The following is a 12140-nucleotide window of genomic DNA, read 5'->3' as shown; positions in this document are numbered from 1 at the left end:
ACAACCTGTCTAAAAACACAGGGCGGTCCGTGTACTCATCGTATCAAAAAAGAAATAAATTTATCAGGTAAGCATAAATTTTCTTTTCTTTTTTATGACACAATGAGTCCATGGATCATCATAATTACTAGGGATATAATTACTATGGGATTCAATACCCAAGCTAGAGTACGGAAGGCACCACTGCCTGAAGAACCTTTCTCCCTAAAGCTGCCTCAGCCGAGGCCAAAGTGTCAAATTTGTAGAACTTTGAAAAAGTATGAAGAGAGGACCAAGTTGCAGCCTTGCAAATCCGTTCCACAGAAGATTCATTTTTTAATGCCCATGAGGAAGCAATAGCCCTCGTGGAATGAGTTCTAACTCTCTCGGGAGGCCGCTGTCCAGCAGTCTCATATGCAAAATTTATTATACTCTTCAGCCAAAAAGAAAGAAGTAGCCGTAGCTTTCTGTCCTTTACTTTTCCTGAGAAAACCACAAAAAAAAAAAGAAGAGGACTGACGAAAGTCCTTAGGCGCCTGTAAATACAATTTTAAAGCACGGACTACGTCCAAATTGAACAGAAGTCCTTCCTTATGAGAAAAAGGATTAGGACACAAGGAAAAAACAATCTCATGATTAGTGTTCCAATCAGAAACAACCTTAGGAAGAAATCCTAATTTAGTACATAAAACTACCTTATCTGAATGGAAATAAGATAAGGAGACTCATACTGAAATGCCGAGAGCTCTGACACTCTCCGAGCAGAAAAAATAATAACAAGAAATAAAACTTTCCAAGATAACTCAATATCTAAAGGAAAGAATAGGCTCAAACGGAGCACCTTGAAGAACGCTGAAAACAAAAATCAGACTCCATGGAGGAGTAACTGTATGAACACAGGCCTGATCCTGACCAGGGCCTGACAAAATGATTGTACATCTGGGACATTTACCAGACGTTTGTGTAACAAAAAAGAGAAAGACAAAATTCTAGGAATCCTATCTACTCCATGAGTAGTCCATGGATTCACACCAATAGCGATATTTACACCATATTGTATAATTTTTTTACTAATAACAGGATTTTTTAACCTGAATCATAGTCACAATAACCGAGTCAGAAAAACCCTGCTTGGATAATAAGTGTTCAATCTCCAAGCAATCAGTATCAGATAAACCAGATTTGGGTGGAGGGGCCCATGAATTAGAAGGTCCTTCCTCAAGGAACCCAAGATGGCAGAGATGACATGTCCATCTGTATACCAAATCCCACAAGTCGAAGTCGGTGCTATGGGGATCACCGAAGCCCTCTCCTGCTAGATTCAAGCAATAACCCGAAGAAGAAAAGCAAACGGAGGAAAAAACTGGAGAACACTTCCAGATAGAGTCCCCACTCCCCTGGATGGGAGGACTGCCTGTGCAGGAAATCCTCCTCCCAAAATTCCCCCCCTGGGATGTAGCTCGCCAACAGTCAGCAAGAATGGGCCTTCGCCCACAGAATTATTTTGGATACCCCGTCATCGCTAAGGAACTCCTCGTTCCTCCCTGATAGATATAAGCCACTGACGTCCTTTTGATCAACTGGAACGAGGCAAACTGAGGTCACGCCAGAAGAACATGGTAGATCGTTCTCAGCTCCAGAATGTTTATGGGAGATAAGACCCTGGCTGAGTCCAAACCCCCTGAGCTCTTAGGGAGCCCCAGACTGCTCCCCACCCTAGAAGGCTGGCGTCTGTTGACACAAACACCCAAGATGGTCTGCGAAAGCAGGTTTCCTGGGAGCGATAATCCAGAGACTACCACCATTGAAGAGAATCCCTTGTCTCCTGCTTCAGTAGTATTCAAGGAGACACAACTGTATAATCTCTGATCCATTGCCGAGCATGCTTAGCTGCAGAGGTCTAAGATGGAACCGAGCAAATGGGAAGATGTTCATTGCTGCCACCATCAGCCAGATTATCTCCATGCACTGAGCCACTGAAGGCCTAAACTAAATAACTAAACAAATATCGATAATCTCTGATTTCCTGACCTTCCTTCAGAAAAATCTTAAACTGATATGGAATCTATAATGGTTCCCAAGAAAGTTACCCTTGTGCATGGGACAAGGAAAACACCAAATCCGTGTGAAATCTTGCTAGCTGTAAAGATGCCGCCTGGACTAGAATGTCGTCCAGATAGGACGCTAGTGCAATGCCCCATAACCGAAGCACCGCCAACAGCGCTAACAGAGCCTTCGTGAAAACTCAGAGCTTAGGCAAGACCGAAAATAAGGGCCAACTTATGAATGGCACATGAAGGTACGCGTCCTTAAAATCCACAGTTGTCATAAATTGACCCTCTTGGATCAAGGGAAGAATGGAACGAATAGATGCCATCTTGAAGGACAGTACACTCTTGAGATCTAAAAAGTGATCTGAAAGTTCCCTCTTTTTTTTTTTTGGGAACCAATAACCCAGTGTTTTTCAACCAGTGTGCCGTGGCACACTAGTGTGCCGTGAGAGATCCTCAGGTGTGCCCCGGCAGACTGACAACAGTGCGGGGGTGTCCCTCTTTCAAATTTTGAAATATTGGGAGGTATGTGACAGGCTCATCAGGCATCATTTACAACCATGACATTGACATTCATTCACAGACAATGATTATGATGGTTTGTGAATGAATGTCAATATGTCATGTATAGTTTGTAGGAGGCATGGCATGACAGCACAGTACAGTGTGTATATATATATATATATATATATATATATATATATATATATATATATATATATATATATATATATATAAGCTTGAGTACACAGTGCTCAATGTTCTTCTGCTGTACAGACCCCTCCAGGGATTTTTAATGGATTCGAAATAAAGACTTTTTAAACTTAAACTTATCTATTCTGACCTGAGGATCGAGTTTTCTTCATTTTGTGTGTGTATATATACATATATATATATATATATACACATACATACAAACTGTATATATACAGTGTGTGATTTTGTAAAATTTGGGGATGGTGGTGTGCCACAGGATTTTTTAATGTAAAAAAGTGTGCCACGGCAAAAAAAGGTTGCAAATCACTGCAATAACCGATTGGTATAAAAAAAAAAACAGACCCAGTACCTGTACTGGAACTGGACCAATCATTCCCAGTACTGAGATGTTTCTTACGCAGTGTAAGAATGCCTTTCCTTTTGAGATTTGCAGAGAATCTTGAAAGCAGAAACCTGTTCAATTTTTATCCCTGGAACATTATTTTCTATTGCCCAGGAATTCTAAACATCTCAAACCCAAGCCTGAACGAAGACTGAAATGCTGACCCCTACAAGATCCGATCCCGGATCGGGGGCATGTCCTTCATGCTGTCTTTGATTCAACAGCAGACTATTTGGATTTTTTTTTATTATTATTATTTAAAATTTCGAAGGAGATTATCTCCATCAAGCCAGGTTCTTACAAGGTCTTCCCCTTGTAATGAATCGTTAAAAGCGTAGACTTAGAGCACGCATCCATAGAACAAGGCTCTAACCAAAAGGCTCTGTGAGCTGTAACAGAGAAACCTGAAACCTATGCTTCCATTTTGATAACTTGAAGGGAAGAATTGGAAATGAAGGAATAAGCCAATTTGAAAGCCTTTATCCTATCCTGGATTTTATCCAGGGGAGTTTCTGACTTAATAACATCAGACAACGCATCAAACTAATATGCCGTCGCACTAGTGAAGATATTAAAGTACACAGCTGGATTCCATAGTAAGCCCTGGTGTACAACACTTTGCTTATTTTCGTCCATAGGATCCTTGAAAATCCAACTATCCTCTAAGGATATAGTAGGTCTCTTTAGCTAAGCTGGAAACTACTCCTCTCACCCTAGTGAATGTTTGCCCAGCATCCTTAGCTGAGTCGGTTATTGGAAACATCTCTCTAAGTATAGGGAATGCGGTCCATTCCATTCCTTATAAACTTACTGGACGCACTAGGATAGATTACACCAGTATAGTCAAAATCGTCCAGGGTAGCTAAAACCTCCTAAAGTATCAAATAAAGATATTATTCATCTGAAACTTAGAATTTTCTCTCATATAATGCCAAAGTATCTTCCTCTAACAGGGAAGAACTATTCGGAAAGCAACTACTGAATCCAGGGCCCTAAACGATTGAAAAGAATTCCTATAGTAATGTAATCTTAACCGTGGGAAAAACATAGAATGCATGAAATGCAGAGTAACTCCGGACGGAGTGTGAGAGGAAGCGCAAGGCACTGCATGTGGGTCATAACATTTTGTGTGCCATAAAGTGACCATTGACAACATACTCCCAAACAGCAAACGCCTTAAAAGGAGAAGGTTCAGAAAAAAAAAAGAGTAATTTTCTAATAAACAATTCACACACAAAAAACTTTACTGTCTCTTTACATTTTTAAAAGTAATTTCTTATTTCTGTGTGCAGAAACAATCCAATTAGTATGTTAACATAGCTGTTAATAGACATCGCCATGTACATTAAAGAAGCTCTGTCTTGTACAGCAATTCCATATGAAAATTGCAATGAACCGCAGAGTACTGCATGTGTGATATTAAAATGAATGTACACTTCCTTAACTAAGCTGCTTCACATATAGAAGGGCAACAAAATACGATTTAACAATTTGTTAGAAAAAATTAACATATAGGTCAGAGATACTGTCTCTTTAAATGATAAAGAGAAAAAACTTCATTATTATAGGGGCAGACATGGTTGAACACAGTATGGACTGTAAACTTCTGTCTACACCTCAGCTCGACCCCGCTGAGGTGTTAAGTTTCTCTTATACCCATCCTGAACAAGCAGATCGCTGTCTGAAGCACAAACACTGAAATAAGAATGAGCCCGTGACTTCCGAAACCGGAAGTGTTAGGGAGAGGCGTTAGACAGTTTCTATTATACCCATCCTAGTCCGTGACTTCCGAAACCGGAAGTGTTAGGGAGGAAATGATGTTCTGAACTGCGCCATCCTCCCCTCCTAGCGTATAGACAGAACAGTTAGGAGGGAGGAAAGAATGCCTTGGCACCATCTGCAAGCTCTGCCCCTTGTGGGCGATACCCAAGCCCTCTCCCGGTCGCCATTATGTGATTTAGTAAAGGCACCGGGAGCAACAGGCTGTATTGCAACTATCATGAAACAAAAAGATACTAATCCGCTTTGGTACACACACACTCCATTATGAGTTTAAATAAATGCATCGGGAGCCACAGGCTAAACCACCTGCAACAGTACACAATAAAAAAAACTGCGGTTGCCATAAACAAAACATAGCCATCTGGAGAAAAGAATCCCTTGTCACCTTTACGGACAAACTGAACAGCTACAGCAGATAGCTCTACTGTTTGGAAGGTTTCCTGTAAGCATTTTATGCCCAGCAATAGAATGTATCATATGTATAAGAGCCCACATCACACATATACCAGTGTCTGCGACCTAACTGCCTTAATGTCCCCTACTAAAGCTCTGAGATCCTCTCCCCCAGAAAAGAAGTTAGCACTTACCTCATTATCTGCTTGGCAGCAAGGCAGTTTCCAGGTTTAAGAGGTCCTCTCCCTCCCATGCACCTGAAATAAACAAAATTCCTGAGTAAATATCCCTCAGGTTTTCAGGGTTAGGGCAGCAGAGTATGGGAGGCGCAGTGAGAATTATGTCCCACAAGTTCCCATTGCTTTAAAGCCACCAAAGCTCTCCTGTAGAGACTGATATGGACTACGGCTACACCCTAGAACAAAGTAGAACACTCTGGCAGTACTTTAAAAATAATAAACTCTTGATTGAAGAATCTATAACTAACACCTCACTTTACCTCTTCCTATCACTAACGTAGGTAAAGAGAATGACTGGGGTGGGAGGGAAGGGAGGAGCTATTTAACAGCTCTGCTGTGGTGCTCTTTGCCTCCTCCTGCTGACCATGAGGTAAATATCCCATTAGTAATTATGATGATCCGTGGACTCATTGTGTCATAAAAAAGAAAGTATATTAATATAACTGAGATAAGGGGCAGTCTGCAGAGGCTTAGATACAAGGTAATCACAGAGGTAAAAAGTATATTAATATAACTGAGATAAGGAGCAGTCTGCAGAGGCTTAGATACAAGGTAATCACAGATGTAAAAAGTATATTAATATAACTGAGATAAGGAGCAGTCTGCAGAGGCTTAGATACAGGGTAATCACAGAGGTAAAAAGTATATTAATATAACTGAGATAAGGAGCAGTCTGCAGAGGCTTAGATACAAGGTAATCACAGAGGTAAAAAGTATATTAATATAACTGAGATAAGGGGCAGTCTGCAGAGGCTTAGATACAGGGTAATCAGAGAGGTAAAAAGTATATTAATATAACTGAGATAAGGAGCAGCCTGCAGAGGCTTAGATACAGGGTAATCAAAGAGGTAAAAAGTATATTAAAGGGACACTGTACCCCAAAAATTTCTTTCATGATTCAGATTGAGCATGAAATTTTAAGCAACTTTCTAATTTACTCCTATTATCAAATTTTCTTCATTCTCTTGGTATCTTTATTTGAAATGCAAGAATGTAAGTTTAGATGCCGGCCCATTTTTGGTGAACAACCTGGGTTGTCCTTGCTGATTGGTGGATAAATCCATCCACCAATAAAAAAGTGCTGTCCAGAGTACTGAAACCAAAAAAAAGCTTAGATGCCTTCTTTTTCAAATAATGATAGCAAGAGAACGAAGAAAAATTGATAATAGGAGTAAATTAGAAAGTTGCTTAAAATTGCATGCTCTTTCTGAATTACAAAAGAAAAAATGTGGGTACAGTGTCCCTTTAATATAACTGAGATAAGGAGCAGTCTGCAGAGGCTTAGATACAAGGTAATCACACAGATAAAGTATATTAATATAACAGTGCTGGTTATGCAAAACTAGGGAATGGGTAATAAAGGGATTATCTATCTTTTAAAACAAATATTCTGGTGTAGACTGTACCTTTAATGCCCCTTTAAATGTTATGCGTCACTTCCATGTTCCTTTAATGATACATGCCCATTTATGGATGAAATATACATAAAAGAATCCAGTGACAAGAGTACAGAGCAACTGCACAAGCGATCATACGTTTACCAAAATCTAAAAATCAAAAGGATACGGAGTAACACAACAGTCAGGAATTCTGTTATTAATAAATTCTGCAGCAACCTCTGCTTTGGGTCTGCCCACATCCTTCGGTCTGAGAGAGAGAAAAAAAAGATTTACTTTTAATTTTTGCTGAAATTAATAAACAGAACCTGAATATATTTAATTACAATAGTCATTGAATGTCAGTATTTATATTATTATGTATTTATAACTTCTTTAGGTTAAAAACGTATGAGTATGTTACAGATTAATATCAAGAGAATTAAAAAAAAAAAAAGATTATAAATCTGGAATAAAACAGAGTTAAAGGGATAGTTTAGTCAAAATGAAACTTTCATGATTCAGACAGAGCAGCAATTTTAAGCAACTTTCTAATTTACTCCAATTATCACATTTTCTTCGTTCTCTTGGTATCTTTATTTGAAAAAGATAGAATGTAAGCATAGGATCCGGCCCTTTTTGGTTCAGCAGCTGGGTAGCGCTTGTTGATTGGCTTCTAAATGTAGCTACCAATCAGCAAGTGCTACCCAGGTACTGAATCAAAAATGGGCCGGCTTCTAAGCTTACATTCAAATAAAGATAGCAAGAGAACTAAGAAAAATTGATAATAGGAGTACATTAGAAAGTTGTTTAAAATTGCTGCTCTATCTGAATCATGAAAGTTTAATTTTGACTAGACTGTCCCTTTAACAAAGTCAAGCACATATTTACAATAACACAAATGTTGCAATTAGAGCATAAACTGATCATTTATTCTTACCGGAAGAGAAACTGTCTATTTAAATTAGAAACATCTATGGTGTCCATATCTATAACGTGGATTTGTCGGAAACCAGAGAGAGCCTGTTGAAAATACAGACACGGTTTACAGAAAATTTACCAACACAGATGTATAATTATTTGTCTACAACCTGTTACATGGACAGTGTAGGATCGCGCTACCTTTACCGCATCACTTAAATTCCAAAATACAAAATGATGTTTTATTAATAAATAATGTAATGTGTTACTTGAAAAAAATAGAGTAGGGCTGCAACTAACGATTATTTTCATAATCGATTAATCGGCCGATTATTTTTTCGATTAATCAACTAAAAAATAAATAAATAAATTTCTTCCTATATTTAAAATAAAAGCCACATACTGAGTGTTGTAAATATAAACTTCTGACTAAAATTTTACATTAAAAAACTGTTGGTCCAATTTTTCAAGCAGCAGAACAGATTTTTATAATTAAGCAAAACAAAACCACAAACGGTTTGAAAAGAGGTAGAAGTAGAAAGAGGTAGACTACCACTGTTTATAACATTCTGTTATTCACTCTTTTAGAAACGTTGCATTTAAATGCAAAAATGTCAGCATGCCGACGTGCTCCTGACTGAGACCGGCTTTTTTTTTTTTGCAAGCTATTTTGCCTGCAGCAGAGAAGAGGCACTCAGCTGGTGTTGAGGTGTCTGAAATGCATAAATAAGGTTTTGCCAATTTCACCAAAGTGGGATATTTATCTTTGTTAGTTCTCCACCAATGCAAGGGGCCTCTCAACAAAGTAAGCCTGGACTTCAATTTAACATAAAAATATCTTGAATATCTATATGCACTGGTAAATAACCAGCTATAAGTTTAGGGGGAAAATATCTAGTGCACTCTTAAAATAACAGATATATACTTTATAGAGGTTGAATTTCGTACATATTCCAATTAATTAAAAATAGGGGGGAAAAAAAGAAAAAAAAGGCAAAAGGGCTAAAGATTATATATCAGTAAAAGGACACAGCCTTACACGTTTATCTATAGAGTACATATAATCAGCGATAGCAAGCGATCCGCTAAAAATGGTGCAAACAGGTAATAGTGACATCAATTCATATAACAAATGCCATAAATCAAAGGCTAGGTGTAAATAACAAGCTCGGCACTATATCATGCAAAGCATAGCCCCAAATCACCTGATTTTATATAAACAATCCAAATTATGACTCCTATTATTTCTGGGTTGCACATAAGACAGGAGTAGTTGTAAAATTAAAAATAATTTTTTAGTGTCCTAAAAAAGTGAAAAGTAAATGTCTGTAGACGTCTCTTAGGAGCTCATTGGAGTAAAGCAGCTGGTGCTGTGCACAGACAAACTAATTGCAAAGCAACTAATCGATTATGAGATTCGTTGACAACTATTTTCATAATCGATTATGCCGATTAGTTGTTGCAGCCCTATAATAAAGCAAATCTACCATAGCTGAGTCCAAAGCTAAAACCTTATTTCAGTCTTTGCAGCCTCAGTATTAAAGTGAATGTAAATTTTGAGGCCAAAGTGCCCGGTTATTAAAAATTTGATTAAAAACAGGGGCACTTTAAGTCATCAAAATTTACATTTCACTCGTTTTGTGAAAAAAAACCTTACCTTTTAATCTTGACAGCAGCTCCAGCTTCCTCCGCCCGTCGCAAAGCCTCTTCCTGGTTCTAAAATGAGAAATCCAGCTTCCTCCAATCACAGCGTTGAATCAGACACTGATTCCCCCAGAGGGAAGCTGTGATTGGAGGATGACATCAGAAATGGCTTGCGACGACCGGAGGAAGCTGGAGCGGCTGTCAAGTTTAAAAGGTAAGTATTTTTTCACAACACGAGTGAAATGTAAATTTTGATGACAAAGTGCCCCTGTTTTTAATCGAATTATTAAAAACCGGGCACTTTTGCCTCAAAATTTACATTCACTTTAACATACTGTTGCTTTGTGCAGTCATTCAGCTACAAAGACCAAATGTTGCACTAAATCAGCTTCTAATTGACTGCATGGAGCTATACTGTGTGTGTGGGGGGGGGGCAGATTTAAATTTTGATTGGCTACACAAAGAAACACAGTTTTTTTAAATTAGTAGCATTAGTAAAGAGTAAAAATTAGAAGGTTGTATAAAATTGTTTTATTGTTGCTAGGGGACAGGAAGAATTACTGTATTTGCAAACAAAATGACCCAGTTACTGGCTGCAACTCAAATATCTGAAAATAAAGATGCACTTCTGTTCTAATATATCCATTGCTGGTAACAGGGGGTAATTTAGTTATTTGTTTTCTAAACCAAATAACAAAATATTAAATTATTGCATCTATGGTAGCTAAAACTTCTTCTACTAAAAACAAATATATAAAAAAATATATTATTTATTGTTAGAAATGTACATAGGCCCATGGCTAATTATTTATATACAAATGTCTGTCTGCTATTTATTTATGATCGTATACGTGTTATTTAAACATTTACACCTGATATTTAGTAAGGGTATTTTATTTATGTCTACGCTTGTATAGAAATTTTGTGTATGAATGTGCACTATGTATATGTAGGAGTGTGTGCCTGCTACTTATAAATGTGTGTGCACTATGTATATGTAGGAGTGTGTGCCTGCTACTTATAGATGTTTGTGCACTATGTATATGCAGGAGTGTGTGCCTGCTACTTATAGATGTTTGTGCACTATGTATATGCAGGAGTTTGTGCCTGCTACTTATACTTATAGATGTTTGTGCACTATGTATATGCAGGAGTGTGTGCCTGCTACTTATAGATGTTTGTGCACTATGTATATGTAGGAGTGTGTGCCTGCTACTTATAGATGTTAGTGCAGGAATGTGCACTATGTATATGCAGGAGTGTGTGCCTGCTACTTATAAATGTTTGTGCACTATTTATATGTAGGAGTGTGTGCCTGCTACTTATAGATGTTTGTACATGAATGTGCACTATGTATATGTAGGAGTGTGTGCCTGCTACTTATAAATGTGTGTGCACTATGTATATGTAGGAGTGTGTGCCTGCTACTTATAGATGTTTGTGCACTATGTTTATGCAGGAGTGTGTGCCTGCTACTTATAAATGTGTGTGTGAACTATGTATATGTAGGAGTGTGTGCCTGCTACTTATAGATGTTTGTGCACTATGTATATGCAGGAGTGTGTGCCTGCTACTTATAGATGTTTGTGCACTATGTATATGCAGGAGTCTGTGCCTGCTACTTATACTTAAAGATGTTTGTGCACTATGTATATGCAGGAGTGTGTGCCTGCTACTTATAGATGTTTGTGCACTATGTATATGTAGGAGTGTGTGCCTGCTACTTATAGATGTTAGTGCAGGAATGTGCACTATGTATATGCAGGAGTGTGTGCCTGCTACTTATAGATGTTAGTGCAGGAATGTGCACTATGTATATGCAGGAGTGTGTGCCTGCTACTTATAAATGTTTGTGCACTATTTATATGTAGGAGTGTGTGCCTGCTACTTATAGATGTTTGTACATGAATGTGCACTATGTATATGTAGGAGTGTGTGCCTGCTACTTACAGAAGTTTGTGCATGAATGTGCACTATGTATATGTAGGAGTGTGTGTCTGCTACTTATAGATGTTAGTGCAGGAATGTGCACTATGTATATGTAGGAGTGTGTGCCTGCTACTTACGGAAGTTTGTGCATGAATATGCACTATGTATATGTAGGAGTGTGTGCCTGCTACTTATAGATGTTAGTGCAGGAATGTGCACTATGTATATGCAGGAGTGTGTGCCTGCTACTTATAGATGTTAGTGCAGGAATGTGCACTATGTATACGTAGGAGTGTGTGCCTGCTACTTATAGATGTTAGTGCAGGAATGTGCACTTTGTATATGCAGGAGTGTGTGCCTAATACTTATAGATGTTAGTGCAGGAATGTGCACTTTGTATATGCAGGAGTGTGTGCCTGCTACTTATAGATGTTTGTGTATGATGAATGTGCATTATGTTTATGTAGGAGTGTGTGCCTGCTACTTATAGATGTCAGTGCAGGAATGTGCACTACGTATATGTAGGAGTGTGTGCCTGCTACTTATAGATGTTTGTGTATGAATGTGCACTATGTATATGTAGGAGTGTGTGCCTGCTACTTAATAGATGTTAGTGCAGGAATGTGCACTATGTATATGCAGGAATGTGTGCCTGCTACTTATAGATGTTAGTGCAGGAATGTGCACTATGTATACGTAGGAGTGTGTGCCTGCTACTTATAGATGT

The 12140-nt window shown here is 38.3% G+C and overlaps 1 protein-coding gene across 1 annotated transcript in view; it reads right to left on the bottom strand.

Annotated features, from left to right (window-relative positions):
• UBA3 (ubiquitin like modifier activating enzyme 3) overlaps window positions 1–12140 on the bottom strand; it is a gene marked incomplete in the record, with an annotated part of 304856 nt that overhangs the window by 215419 nt on the left and 77297 nt on the right. The window contains 2 exon segments of the mRNA XM_053720683.1: window positions 7110–7190; window positions 7860–7942. Coding sequence (XP_053576658.1) covers window positions 7110–7190; window positions 7860–7942 — 164 coding nt within the window.

The sequence above is a fragment of the Bombina bombina genome, chromosome 7 (genome assembly GCF_027579735.1).
Source record: "Bombina bombina isolate aBomBom1 chromosome 7, aBomBom1.pri, whole genome shotgun sequence".
Taxonomy (NCBI): domain Eukaryota; kingdom Metazoa; phylum Chordata; class Amphibia; order Anura; family Bombinatoridae; genus Bombina; species Bombina bombina.
The sequence above is the reverse complement of the archived record's forward strand: the minus strand, read 5'-3'. Positions and strand labels throughout refer to the sequence as shown.